General features: G+C 41.0%; 1 protein-coding gene across 13 annotated transcripts in view; it reads left to right on the top strand.

Moving 5' to 3' along the window:
* Window positions 1–15,165, top strand: part of CUX1 (cut like homeobox 1) — a 283,380-nt gene that overhangs the window by 141,331 nt on the left and 126,884 nt on the right. For all 13 annotated transcript variants that reach the window (XM_064467865.1, XM_064467864.1, XM_064467854.1 and 10 more), the window contains exons 6-8: window positions 2,789–2,912; window positions 4,860–4,936; window positions 5,748–5,814. In XM_064467865.1, coding sequence (XP_064323935.1) covers window positions 2,789–2,912; window positions 4,860–4,936; window positions 5,748–5,814 — 268 coding nt within the window. The remainder of the gene's footprint in view (window positions 1–2,788; window positions 2,913–4,859; window positions 4,937–5,747; window positions 5,815–15,165) is intronic.

Below are 15,165 nucleotides of genomic sequence, written 5' to 3'. Positions count from 1 at the left end.
AAATACATGAAAATCTCAATGCAATTTAAAGCCTGTTGTATTTAAGACTGTTCAAGTTTTCTTGTAATTCAGAAAAAAGTTTCCTGCACCAGGAAACAAAATTTGCTCGGTTGTACACCTGCTTGCCTATTAGTTCTGGTGGCGGAAAGGTAAATTTTCTAGGCGTTTGGGAAAATGTTTGAGGTGGTTTTGTTTGTTTGTTTGTTTTAAGTATTGTGGAATTGTTGCACTCAAGTGGGTAACATTTGAAAGCTGTGTTAGCAACTGAGTCGGTTCTGTTACATCTCATTTTCAGCAGAAGGAGCACATATGCAGTTATATATTTTGTTTTAACATAGAGGGTGTGACCTATGGAGAGGACAGGTATCAGCATGCAAGGATTCAGGCTGGACTGTAAAAGATTTCATGTGGGAACCATACGCTCTAAGCCTGATGGTATTTTTACTGGTAACGTACCATAATTGCAGGTCACTGTGCAGAGTTTCCCTGAGGCTGTGCATCCTGTATGTCCAGCATGACATAGGGGTTCATCCCAGAAAGAGGAACAGATCTCGACTTCCAGGGTTTTTTGCTGCATCCTCTCATCAACTGGCATTTTTTATTTTCCCCGGTGTGCACTCATTTCCTTTCTGTTTTGCCACTGTAGCCTTTGCATTGTTTTTCACTCCAGTGCAGTAGTTTTACACTGTATTTCAAACAGGGATTAGTAAGATATCCAGGGAAGAGCCTGTTGTTAGCTAAGGGTGCTTTGATCAGTTAATCTCTTTGGTTGGAGGGCTGTGTGAGAGCTATACAGTTCCTGGAAGAACTTCTTCCAAAACTGATATAAATGGCAGTGGCTAACAAGCTTTAGCTGACCTGAACAGTAAAGAAGGCACTTGCTTCTTCAAGCACTGTAAAGGATTAAACTGTGCTTGTCCAATGCGTCTATTGTTAGGTGCCTAAAGGTAAAAACAGATTTTGGCACAAAAGTAACAATTCTTTCCCCCTATTTGTGCGCTTCTTGCATTCAGTTTTGTAGCTTTGTTTCCTACGTTAAAACCTTGTCAAGATACAACTATATGCATTTCCATGAGACTGTTTAACTCTGTGCTTCTCCATATACCTGAATACTTCTGCAGATTTATGTCTGAAAATACCTGGAGTAAAGGCGTCTCCAGTACAAAGAGTACATCCTTTGTATGTATGAACGAGCATCCTTTTGTCTGTGTGAAGGAGCATCCTTTGCTTATTCAGGAAAAGATCAGAATTTTTATTACTTCCCAGATGTCAGAGAAGAATTTCCCTTTACTTTTCTTATTCTTATTAAAAAAAAAAAAAAAAAAGAAAAAAAGAAAAAAAAGTGGCGTGTCCTTTTCACAACCTATTACTCAGTGATGAGCCTCATCTGATTTTTGCATGGCTAGCAAAATCCTGCTCCTGTATTCAACAGTAGCTGGTTTGCTGGTAATCATTTTCACCACTCTTCTCCCACTTTTTTGTGGTGACAGTGGCCCAAGCTGCCTTTGGTGCAACTCCCAGACAGCGGACCTTGTCACCAGCTATCTACTGTCTGGCTTTACAGTTCTCTATTCAAAGTCTAAAAGTCTAGAATTTGAAAGAATTATGCATGGTTCTTTGTGGTATTATTGAGATTTTCTTCCCCAAGTCCATAGGCTTTACTTTTCATAGTAGAGTTGTCTTTCTATGATGTTTCTGCAGAATGAGAAACTTCTTTTGCCCAAAGGTATTTTTTCCTAAAGTATTGGTAACGGCATCTGCTAATAAGCTGATGTCTTTAAACCACCTCTGTGTAAGTACATTGAAATGTATTGCTAGCTGCGAGTCTTCTGGCAGTCTAACACTGTTCCAAATTCCATTATTGTTACAAAACAGACTCTGGTGAACGTCCTGCTTTTCCTCTTAGGAGCCCTATAAGGATTCCATCCTTTCCTGTGGGTAGGATCAAAGGGCTTTCACACAGGAACGGATCAGGGCACGTAACAAGGTGCTGTCCATCCGAGCCTGCGCCGTAAGTCTGCAGGTTTCTGCACCTTCTCTCATCCATTATCAGGCACAGTAAATGCAAGATAGCTTCTTTATCTGAGAGAAGGGTTTCTGCAAATTCCCTGGAAGGCTACAAGTGCACTCAGAAAGTTATAGTTAATGCTTGTGGGTAAAAGCCAGTGTCGATGACAAGGCAGTTAGAGCAACTAGAATATGAAGGGCTCCAGAGTGTCTGTTGAATCTGATCTACTGTTAATACAGCAGTTAAATCTTAACTGCTGTGTTTTTCATCAGTTGTGAAGCAGAATGTAGCTGTATCCCAGATACATGTTCGGTCAGTGTTAGATTGCATCTGTGCATGAACCATAGCAAAGCTGCCTCTTTTTACACAAGCACAGTTATGTGAATTAACTGTCCTATGTGTAAATGCATACTTAAACCTACACTGGGACTTTATTAATCTCCACTCAGCAGCGAGCTAATTTGAGACTAGTCAATAAGGTGATATTATATTTTACAATTGATTTTCTTTTTTCTTCTTTTTTTAAAGTCATGTTAGAGGAACCTTCCTCGCTCTGCTTTCCAGCAAACTCCATTGATCCTTCTCAACCTAAACACTTAAAGTTCAATTTAACATTTAGGGAGTAAAAGGTCTCCAAAGGGACTCATATCCATTGATTTTGTGTCAGAGTTGAAGAGCTGAAGTTTAAAACACACTGAGCCTACAGGGTAAAGAAAGCCTTGTGTTGTGGAACCACGTGGAGCTGTGTAAACTCATTCATCCCCTATTGTTTTTCTGTAGAGGTTACAATAAAAGCACTTAAAGAGAAAATCCGAGAATATGAACAGACCCTGAAGAACCAAGCGGAGAATATAGCTCTTGAAAAAGAACAAAAGTTACAAAATGATTTCGCGGAGAAGGAGAGGTGAGTGTGTGCGTGCATCTGTAGGTGTTGTAGAGGAGGAGGGATGTATTTTTCTGTATAGCCTTCCCAGCCAGGACTCTCTCTTCAGGGTACTGAGACAGCTCATATATTGAGCGATTCTGGTGATTTATGTGTTTGACACGGAATTATTTGATATTCAACTTTGCACGGAAAAACAATTGTGAAAGTGTGAAAGTAAAACAAGGACAGATTGTTTCTTCGCGGTAGTGTTGGGGGGGGGGGTGTCATGTTCAGAAGGGTGCAAACCTGCTTTTAGTCTTCACTAGCTGTATTGTCCTTTGTGACACTAATCTTTCTCCATTAGCTGACAGTGTAATTCAGTCTGCTGTGTCCGCTTTGTGTGTCACAGTACCATTGTACAATCTGTACAACCCTGAGCTGTTCAAGATGAAACACTGTACCCAAGAGCCTGGGTGAAAGATGCATCACCCGTGCTCCTGTGGTAACGTCGGGGGGGTGTGTGTGTGTGTGTGTGTTCCCGAATTACCCTGAAAACGCTTGCATATTCCTACATGACAAAATTAAGAAATATTTTAATTATTTATTACTGATTTTTGCAAGAATCTTGGATGCATTTCTAATCTTTTGCGAATGAGCAGGGAATGTTTGAATCGTGTAGGTTAGTGGGCAAACAAATCAGGCAGGACAAGACAGAGGGTCTTAAGAGGGAGTTGTTTCAGGCTGCGTTCCCCACCTTGAGAATTTCTTTCTCTCATGGAGTAGTAACACTGAAGCTGCGATATGTTCAGCTTGGTGTGGAAGCCCTTCAGTGTACATGAGCTTTTTAGTTGGTGGGTTGTCTGCTTAAATTCAGGCCTGAGTGGGAAGAATCTACCAGTGAATGCAAAGCTTTTTTTAATTCATCAATTCATACAAATGATGAATTTGATAAGTAGCATGTAAGCAGTGGCTTTAACAAGTGCAATTTAGATATGCTTAAAAATAAAATAAAATGGCAGGTCATGGGATGCAAATAAAAGTGTTTAAGAGAGGGTTTGAATTCTCAAAGTATACCATTTGGTACGAAGGGACCTGACACATGGTTCTTGCTATAAATAGTTATTAACCTGGTCAGCAGTGTTGGAGAATAAATTTATGCACCCTACGGAGTGCAAGTAGGACGCAGGTAGTTTCATAAGCCATTTCGCAATTCTCAAATCTGCAGAATATCTTAATGTTGAAAAAGGAGCAACTCGCTTTCAAAAATGAGTTTTACAACTCCTATAGTCTAGCCTTTAGCAAAGAGTGTAGCGACTGGATGGCCAGATGATGTTAAAACATGTATAACTGACACAAACAAGAATATGTTGCCTGTGGACATAAGAAATGTCACCACGTTAAAGGTTTGCTCATGTTGTATAGAAAATACCAATGTGAGATTTGTTTTGAAATACACGGGGGTTTTTAAGAGTAGCTAATAATATTACTGCATTTGGCACCCATTACAGCTATGATGAAACAGCTGCCGCATCTATTCGCTATATCAGTTATGGCAACAAATTTCTTCATTATGACAGTAAAATGGAAATGTATCATTCTTTTTGTACTAACTTTGTACAACAGAGGGTGCTTGGTGACAATTTTCTTAATGTGTGTGACATTTCCAAAACAAATTATGCTCAAGAAAACCTTCCACTAAAGTTGTCATTTATATAGCAGTCGACTCTTGTATAATGTTCACAGCTTATGTTATGAGGTGGCTACACTGTTAAAATTTTAATAAGTGAGACTGCAAAGTATGAACAGTATTGCAATGTGACATGATTTATGGGTCCCATTGAAGCACCTTGTAGTCTGTGTGGTGTTGTCAGTTGTCTGATTACAGTTGAGATATTTAATCACTCTATCTTCCAAATTTGCACAATACAAATAAGTTGTTTAACGTGATTATGAGCTCTGTTCTCACCTCTTTTCTTCCCTTTGTAGAAAATTGCAGGAGACACAGATGTCAACAGCCTCGAAGCTGGAAGAAGCCGAACACAAAGTTCAAGCTTTGCAAACAGGTTTGGCATCGCTATTCTGATCTATACCAATGATCAGGCTGGAGGTGAGAGGATAGAGATCATTAAATGTATCAGGACTGTGTATGAACCAGCTCTTGCAAGTGCAGAGAGATCCAACAGAGCTTGAACGTGCTTTGTGAATCGGAGCTTCTTTTGGGCTTCACACCTTAAGTGAATGCCTGTGCTGCAGCCAGTCTGTTGGTAAATACAGTGGACAAGGCCAAGCAGGAAGCGCGTACAGCATTAGAGCATCGCTGCAATTAAAGCAGGCTGTGGAACTTCTCCTCCATGTTGTGTTTTGCTCTGGTTTCACGCATTTCTGAACTATGATAAATACATGTAGTCATCTGGGTTCAGTGTGAACCGAGTCTCTATTAGTGTGTCTTGCCTGTTGCTATGACTTGCTTGCCATTCATTTTCATCTCTGCGTACTTACAGATTCCAAGTCAGGCCACATTTGGTTTTATTTACTGTGAGAACACAAGAAATTTTATTCACTAAATTACTGCAATAAGTATTTCAAATGGATAAGCACTTTAGTCAGCCTGATAAGAAATTAGTGACGTCTAGCTTTTTTAAAGCAGAAACTGGGAACTTTTGCATTGTAAAAGAAATACCATAAGAAATTTTGAAAAAACAAAAGGTATGTTTTTTCTAAGTTATAATGGTTTGCCTAGGTAGAAAGATGAAGCAAGGAATTTTTCATCAGGAGGTGTAGTTTTATTTATGGCTGAATAAAAGAAAAACGAGTAGTCTTTTTGCTTTTCACTGCTGTTACAGTGCTGTAATGCTTCATGTTTATGCCTTTTAGCCTTGGAAAAAACCAGAACAGAACTATTTGATCTGAAAACAAAATACGATGAAGAAACTACTGCAAAGTAAGATTTCACTGTTTTCTTTCTATGTCTTCCTTCAGGGTATCACTGCTTTTTTGTTTTGCATCTGTCTGTTGGAGACAGACGAGATGGAAGAGGTTCAGGAGTCCAAATTTGTTGAAAAACATGGTCATAATTTGGCCTCCTATAGAGAGATTATTAGTTTTCATATTTTCTTCCACCCACCAAGACGCTTTTCCTGGCACACATGCTGCTTCATTCCTGGTTTCATTCTCAGGTGCTGCATCTACTATATATCTCTTATTTCTGAAATTGCCCTATTTCTAAATAAAATATAAGATACTTACTGTGATCTTCCAATCTTGGTGAAAATGAAGTTTAGTTTAGTAAAGGATTTCTGTTTCACTGTTAGGCACCCTGGTTCTTTCTGCTTTTGGGGTAGCAGTCATCACTCTGTTAAATTCACCCCAAATTAGAGAGAGTAGCATTTTTGGCAGGTTTTTCTTGGTTTCAAGTAGAACACGAAGGTAGTCTCAAAAATATATATCCTTGTCTTCTTAATGGCTCCTGTTTTCAATTATCCCCTGGCTTTATTAACCATCCGTGCAGGCAGGAAACAACAAAAAAGGGAGAGACTTCTACTGTTTTTCTTTGAACCCTTCATATTTAAGGAAAGTTAGTAATGAGCAGGAATTCTCACGATCAGCAGTTTTAAGCCCAAAGAATCGTTTCTGTGTCTGGAAGTGGGATGGGAAAGAAGCAGCCATTTCAGATGGGTGTCCCTAGCCTGCTGTAAGGGCAGAGGGTTGGAAAATGCACGTCACAGCCCTGTGCCCACTGCCTGCATCCCGCAGAGCCCCAGCTTCACCTCCGCTTCCAAGTGGGCAGGTGATCGGGTGAATGGAGAGGAAAGCCCTCTCTCCTGCCCTTACCACCCTTTCTGGTCCAAGAGAAATGGTAAAGGAAGGCTGTTGGCAGTCTCCGTGCTGGGGCAACAGAAACGAGGCTTGGTAGGAGGAATGACATGCTCTCGTTGTTGTCTGTAAGTGCTTTCTGGTATGGCTCATGGCAGTCTAGATAGTACAGGTTTTTCAAAAACAGCCGAATTGGCAACAAGTTTTAATTTCTTAGCATGTGGTTCTGTGAGAGTTGAGGATCCGATTCCCCACTGAGTACATGGGGAGCCTGGAGCTTACAAAATTCAGTCCATAGTAGTTAAGAATCAGCGCTTGGACTTGAAACACCTTTTACATCATTCAGGATAATCTTTTTGGTAAATTTTGGTTTTGCTCTGTAAGTCCAGTTTCCTGTCAGTTCCATATAAGGTGATCAAAAGTATTTTTGTTCCCTCATTGATTTCATCCTTCTGTAAGAGATGCATACTAATGATGGTGTTTCTGATGAAGCCTTAAATTACTGCAAGTCGCCTTTGTATTTTTTCTTCCTGCACATAACTGATGCTGGCAGCTCTGTTGGTGTTATTTTGTCTTGCAGTTGCTTCTGCGGGAACAGTCAGAGATCAGGGCTCAGTGGTTGTAGGCACTGAACCTAATAACCCCTCACCCTTTGTAATGTTTTTATTTGCAGAGTGTTTGCTTCATTTTTTAATACTATTTCCCTAAGTACTGTAATTTATCTTATATTGAGCAAAAGATGTACTCTAAAATGTTTGTTTGCATTTGTGTTTCTTTCAGAGGCATTCGGGCGGAAATATTTTCATATGATCCTGAATATGATTCATACCTAATATATAGACAATTACATAAAATTAGTAGCATCTGCAGTAACAAGAAGTTTATTGTGTTCTGTAGCAGAATGATTATGAAGGCTGGGCGTAGAATATAGTGATCGTGGAGCTGAATCCTGAAGCAGACATTAAATATGTACTTTATCTCCCAAACCAATGTAAAACAAACTTGTAGGACCTAATAACAGCAGAAATATTTTGTCATTGTTTTTGATATTTATGGCACGAATAGTTCTTGCATAACAACAGTCATCTGTGGTGTTTGTAGTCCAAATTTTGCAATATGGAAATCTAGAAAAACATGAAAAGCGAACGGAATGTAGACAGTGAAATTGAGTCATCTCTTTTAATTGTAAAAGCTGGGAGAAATGTTGAAAAAACACCAATAAAAACGGTGAAAGACAGTTTGATTCTTTTCTGAGAAGAAACCCTCTTTTGATCTAAGTCTGAAAAGCTACTTGTATTGCCAATTTTAATTTTATGTTTTAAAAACATGTGATTTTTATCTTAGGCCAGAATTGTTAGTTTTACAGACGCTTATTTGATGCAGATGAATTGGATTGCCTTCAGGAAAAAAAAAATATAATTGTCAATTTTTTAAAGTTAACAGTGCTTTTAAGATTTTTCAGTTTTGGAGTAAAGCTGTCTTTCAACTGTTTGTAACTTTGAAAATATTTGAAACAAACAAAAAAAGAAGCAAAAGGAATACACGGTAAGAAGTGTTCAGTATCAGCATGAAGGAGTCTGGATCTTGTCCTGGCGACTGGTTGTTGTGATCTTAAAGTTGGGGATCATTACGTCAACTTGTTTGTTTGTCTTTTCAAAACGCCCCTGTTCAAAGCAGTATGTGTGAACTGAGGTACAGAGGTACCATCTGAACTTGATGGTAGCAAGGCACCTTTAAATGGGATCAGTTGCTGAGATTAAAATCTTTGGTCAAATTATCTGCTGTCATCCCAGTCTCTAAACCCCCCCCGTTCCCTCCGCCAGCGAGCAGGTACCGGGCATACAGCGGGGGCGGCGGTGCTGCCGCTGCCCCTTCCCCTGGCCCCGGCGCCCCGCAGATACCCTGCGAGCGGGGCGCTGAAGGTGTTAATGGCAAAAAGAAGTATATTATGTGCAGTCATTGCAGTCTGTCAGCTGGAATATCAGAAGCTGAATTTGACAAGATGGCAGCAGCAAAGTTTTCCATGTGTAGGCTTGAAGTAAAATGTAATTAGCCTTTATGTGCAGAACAAGGATCCATTGATGAATACAGCTGGTCTTTGTTTTCTTCTGTCATTGAGTGTGGGAGGTAAAAGTGTTCTTCTTCATGTTTATTAATACAAGATTCCTTAGACAAATGGCAAGCACAGTTTAATATTTGTTGGAACACAGAAGGGCTTGCCAAAACAGTTGTTGTGTAAGAGGATTTCAAGGTTTTCAGATTATAATCATCTCTGGGTTAAATAAATGAATGATTACTCTGCCTTTTTCAATTAAAGAGGCACATCCTCTCTCGAGGCCTGATACTGATTTTGTTTGCTGTCCCACATGTTTCTATCAGCAAACCTGGATTTAACCAACACTAATGAGCTTGATCTGGAGATTCTATCGGAGCTGGAACTGAAAAGCAAACTCAGACTTGAGTTTCAGGAAAATTAAAGAATGTTGGGTTTTTTTTTTCCTAGTGCAACAGACGGTTTTTTTTTCTTCCTCCTCTGTGGAAAAAGAATCATTCTTGTATGCATTTCCTTCATTTTCTGGGGACAAACTGTTCTCCTTGCTAACGCTGCTCTTTCACTTCTGGTTCACTCCAGAGTCTGAGCAAGTGTTTGGGATTCCCAGCTGAGCTCTTAAGGCTCCCAGCCAGAATGGTCGAATTCCAGTTTTAGATCAACTCCAGAGCCACCTTTTCACTCTGACCCCGCCTCTCCCCCAGCCTAAATGAATTCTAATTGGAAAAGGATCTTCCCTTGTAGCACATATAGTTGGCTTGTTACATTACTGTTAACATGTGGGCTGGGGCTCCCTGCCTTTGATGAAAGAAAATATAGAATTTCACTGAAATGCTACGTTTTCACCAGTAAATGTTAAGTAGTCTTGTGAGGATTTTAGGTACTGCCCCCCCTTCTGCAATAAAAAGCCTTCATAAACAACACAAGGCAAAAGATGTTTAGGTTAAAGTTGTCAGTCAAAGCGCTCTGCTACCAGTTTTGTTACCCATGTGGTTTTCTGAAAGATGCAGACATTATGTTCTTCTAAAAGTAGTGTATGCATAGAAAATGCAGTGGAGGAGGAGGTTTTCATATTTACTAAAGGAGTCAACCTAAAACAACTACTTCCAATAACTTGTAGAAAAATATTTTGCCTTCCAGTATACCAAGCAGAGATTGTTGCCCTTTCATAGATTAGACTGATTATTATCTTTTTTGGCAACACAGCTAAGGACAACACAGAGGGCATATTGGTGTAGCGTCATTAAGACTGTGCACTGGTGCAATATTGCAAATTACTCCACCGTATAGATCCAGCTGATTTATTTTAATCCTGGACTGCATTTTAATGAAAACTAAATCTGGAAATGAACAGAGTGCGGTTGATGAAAGTGCGGTCTGCGAGCTGGCAGTCCCTGCTTTACAAAAAGGATAGTTTTTCATTGTTTTGGGGCCTGAATCTGTGAAGGTGACTGACAGGATTTCAGTATCAGTATTTAATACTTCTTTTCTTGCAGTGGGGACAGACCCTGGTCTGCGATGCTGCGGCTACCGGGGTGGGCATGGTGCACGTATCTCTTACAAAGGCCATCTCCGCCCTAAAGAGCTTACAGCATGATATCATGACAACGTAAAAGAAGTAAATGAAACAAATAGGTAGAAGCTCAGGAGTGGGAGGACAAAGTAATGCCTATTTTCATCCCTATATCCTGCTTGAAAATAAATCCTCAAGTAATCTGCACAAAGTCAGAGGTGGGTGACAGATGGGGAGTGCTGGGGCAGAGGCAGGCAGGAGAGCTGCCGGGGAGGGACCGCGGGGAGCTCAACAGCTCCTCACGTTACCTGCACGCAAGTGCAAGGCGCTGGAGTCTCTGCTTGTGGGGAGAGGAGGAGGTTTCATGGATTATATGCCAAAAATACAGTGACAAAGAGGGATGCCTGTGGTTTTTGGCTGTTTGGGTGAAGGGTGCTCCTCTTCCTTACTCGTTATCAAACAGATGTGTTCTTCAGGCATCGGTCTAAAATAAAATTGGGAAGGTGTGGCTTTCTGTGTGGAAGAAGTGTAGGACTGGGCTTAAGGACAGAGGGACCAGTAGTTAGAGAATTCATGAGGAATTATTTCTGCCTGAAGTTACGGGACGGAATTGGAGTTCAAGTATTCAGAGGAAATCTTCCTTTATATCGGGGCAAATTTCGGTCAACTTGGACTTCAGGGGAAGAGTTCCCAATATATAGCGAGAATTGAATTCGGCCTGTGAATTATTTACTTTAATTTTTTAAACAAATCTTTCTTGTTTAAGTGCTGGCTGGTACCAATATATCACTTCTCAAATGTTTGTAGTCTTCCATTTTGATGGTGCTCAGGGTCAAACTGAATAAAAAATAAAGTCATGCTCCCTCCAGCGTCACATAATTACTGTGATAGATGGTCTCCAAAGCTGCTTCCCCCCATTGAGCATGAAATACTGTAGTTAGGGTGGTTGTGCTGTACATGACATGAAATAGCTTCTATTTGCTGTGCCTTTAAGGTCTTAAAGTTTCCTATTTCCTGTTCTTTTGATGAGTCATTAACTTCTAATGCTCGTCTCTGGAATTACTGCTGTATTTAAAGTGATTTCCCTAAAAACAGGAGGTGGAGAACTTCAGAGGCCACGTCTCTTACAGCTTTTTTCTCTTAAATTTGCTAGTCATACTGCCATCAGTGAAACCCCAGGAGCAGTGGTAATGGGGGATGAGAAACCAGGGAAGATGCTGCAGAGAACTAATTTTTTTCTTAAAAAATGAGGTAAAAAAGGGAAGAAAAATTGAATGTCTTTGTAAAATGCAGACAGAGCTTTCTCTATTTGAGGTAGTTGTTAGAAGTTTTAACTGTGCCTTATGCAAAGCTCAGCAGGCTGAAAGTCACTATGTAACAGGAATATTTTCTTAAAAACCTAGAAATGAAGATGAATGAAAATACTTTGGAGATCTGCTTCTTATTTTGATCTAAAGCTCTTGTGTGAAATAGAGCTTGCAAGCCCATGTGCAAAAGAGCCTTTTTTGTCAAATTTCTAGTTCAGCCTACAGTCAAACCAGAAAAGTTGCAAGGTAGTATGCTGTGGGGAGTGTATTACAGTGCTACCGCGAAACACTTGCCTTGGTGAAATGCTGAGTGCTTGTTTTGAAATGTTGCCTTGACTTTTGGGTAGGGAAACTGAGGTGTGAGGAGTGAGTATAATGCTCAAAGCCAACAAGTCTGATCTTGGCCAGAGTCTAGAAATATTTTCAGACATGACAATCATAAACCACGAACTGGCAAAAACATTTTTTTATTATTATTATTTCAAAGGGTGCATTTCTGAGAACTCCACATAAATGGAGCATTTAGAGTTTGTAGAAGTTAATGCTGTAGCTGGGCTGTATTGTCTCTTTTGTTAGACTTGTAAGGCTTGCAATTAGTTAATGAAACTTTTTGACAGCACAGAAGTGCCCTCAGTCCTTTCAGGGTTGTTTTTTTTTTTGTTTGTTTGGTTTTTAACCTCAAGCGAAACTGTTCAGTTCCTTTTTCTAGTATAGCCTAGAAGTTGGCGTTATTATTTAACAGGCCAAAGTAGAAAAAAGTAGCCGTAGGGTATTCCAGCATATTCTAGTCGTCACCCTGTTATCTATAACCTTGGGTTGACATGAGATCCTTAGGTGGAAATCTTTAAATAAATGCAAAGTACTGCATCAAAGGGTCTTAGGCTGCTGTGCCAGCCATGCTGTTGGTCATCCTGACCATGGCTGGAACTGTGGTTCCTTCCTGGGCGTGAAACCATGTGGAGGAGGCTGCAGCATCCTTGGTGCATGGGTCTGTATGAAATCACAAGGGGCAGAAGCATCCTTGTCCCGTCTGTTCTCACACTTGCTGCAGCCAAACCTCTTCAGGCTATTGCAAGCTGTCTTAGTCCACTGGGCAGAGGGACCACGAGCCTGTTCCTGTAGTCCCAGTGTGCCAGCCACAACTGGCTTTCCCTGTGAGTCCGACAAAAGGGCAATCCAATTTTTTGAGCCATCTTGCCGTGGTAGCTCATTTTATCTGTAACAGCTGAACTGTGTAACATGCCTGGGAGAGCTCTGTGAGGAAGAAGAGGAGCAAGTTACAGGGAAGGATTACACTTCTCGCAAAGGCACTTATGCCCCCAAGCATGGGAAAGGTCCTTGGGCCTCTGTATCCCAGTCAGCTGAGCTTGGTTTTCACGCAGCCCTTTCATGTATGTCTACAGATTATAATAGTCTCTTCTTTTTTTTTTTTAAAAGCAAGTAGCAAAGCAACAGAGCTTTTTTGGTACAGTACCACTTCCTTGTGAGGTCTTGTCCATGAAAGCAAGGAGGGCACGTGGTTCTGCCGTGGCTCCTTCAGCACAGCTACAGCTGGGCTGGGATCATGGGGAAGGCAATCAGGATAAATCCTTGAATCATCAGAAACAAATGGTTCATCTGTTTTCAATCGGGACCTGCCCTGTATAGTATGCAGGGTTACTTATTTCCAATCGCAAAGCAAAGCTCTCCATCAGGCTCTAAGTTAAACTGGCAGTTACTGCAGTAGTTGTCTCTACCTAGCCACGTGTTTAATGTGTAGGTTTTCTTTGAAACTCTCCCTATGCTCTGTAGATGGATTCCAGCTGTTTTTCCCACTCCCACGCGATGACAGCGCAGGCGAAAAAATGAGTCATGTAGTGTTTGTTGTGCTCCCTCATTTAATGGAAAGAGATGGCTGTCCTGAATGAGAGTGGAAGTTGAGGAAACTTTGTAAGGTCCCAAGCACCAGAAGTCTGTACCCTGAAAAATGGTCTCTTGCTTCTGCCTTTATCTTCTTTCCCTTTGGAAAGCCATGCGTTTGCCATGAGAGCTGGTGGACCTGCTCCCCCGTGTGCCCCGTTGTTTCATACAGACAGCTTTCACATTCATTCAGTGCTTTCATTTTATTGTTTGCCTCTTCCAGGAACAGGAAGATGTGTACTGTCACTGTCAGTGGCCGTATCTGGCACAACTTTCATAAAAGTATCCCTGTGCTGTTGCCTCATTAGGCAGGTTTGTCAGCATCTCATTGAGTGTATACCTAAATCTGTCTGATCCCGTCCCTGCCTGCCTTAAAATGTTACTACGACGCCACAGCTAGAAGCCACCTTACTACAAAAACAGACATTATCCTCTCCCCAGTTGCTTTAAAAATAAAAAAGTATTTCTGTTTCATACTGCCTATATTTTACTGTTGACGTCAGGAACTTGGGGTGTTCATGTTATGCAGGGTAAAGGCTGCAGAATGAAATCCTACAGCTGCATTGCTGTACGGGTCGTCCCTGCTGCCTTCACGAGGACTTTAACACTTCCGGCAGTTATTTCTCCTGCCCGCTCCCGTGTAAATCTTTGACTTCCATTGTAACCCTTATCCTCGATGCCTATGGCAGAAGCAGAGCTGGGAGGGAAGCGTCTCTGCTGGCATCAGGTGCAGGAGTCACCCTCAGCACTTGCACCTCTGTGTCTGCCCCATGCCCTGGTCGCAGGAGAGGAGGGGATTTTGGTCTGCAGACTTTTAGAGGTTTTGGCAGTGATACAACATGGGACGTTTAGAGGGACTATCTCATGAAGTGGCCCAGAAACAGTGGCATTTCTAGTAAATCAAAGACTTTTGTGAGAAGCAGTTGCAGCTTGGAGCAGGTCAGCGTGCGGCTTGGCCGTGCTGTGTGCGGATGTCAGAGCCGCGCATCCTGGCTCGTTCAGCCCCTTCTAATCATCCTGGAGGCATCACTTAATGGGACCTAAGAAATATTTTCTCATTTACATATCATCTGATGTCAATTAAAAGACAATAACGCCATGTGGGATTGCAGTTTTGTATGCCACAGAAAATACCTGGCATGATGAAATTAAATCTCATTATTTTGATGAATTCTTTTTAGAAATATGTTTTAATGAATGCATTTTTTAAAGTAATATCTTTGAATAAGAAACTAAGAATCCCAAACATAAGGAGCTAGGAAGCAGGATTGAGCATTAATTCAGGGATTTGGGAAAGCAGGATGTTGGCCAGCTCGTGGAACAGAAGGGATAAGGCAGTATGCTGCAGACACTGAACCCAAGAAAAACAATAGACAACATGCAGGCCTGTTAATAACTTCATTAGCATTCATGTAAAGCATTAAATAAACAAATGCATTTGCAGTCCTGTAAGCCTGATATTATTAACCCTTAATGTTTATCTAGCATGTTACTGCAGGGGCAGATCATAGCAAAAGGCTGTGATTTTGCGCCTGTGACAGCCTTTCCTCCCATTTTTTTAACATGTTGAGGAATTGAGTCGCAGGGAGGTTTGTCAGGGACACAGAGGGACACTGTTACAGCAACAATCAAAACTAAGAAATCAAATCACTGGAGAGTAGAAAGAACTTCTTCCCTTACTTTGCTTAGATACAGCTTCTTGATGTGCAG

The sequence above is a fragment of the Phalacrocorax carbo genome, chromosome 17 (assembly GCF_963921805.1).
Source record: "Phalacrocorax carbo chromosome 17, bPhaCar2.1, whole genome shotgun sequence".
Classification (NCBI taxonomy): domain Eukaryota; kingdom Metazoa; phylum Chordata; class Aves; order Suliformes; family Phalacrocoracidae; genus Phalacrocorax; species Phalacrocorax carbo.
Note: the sequence above shows the minus strand (reverse complement) of the source record. Positions and strands in the feature narration are given on the sequence as shown.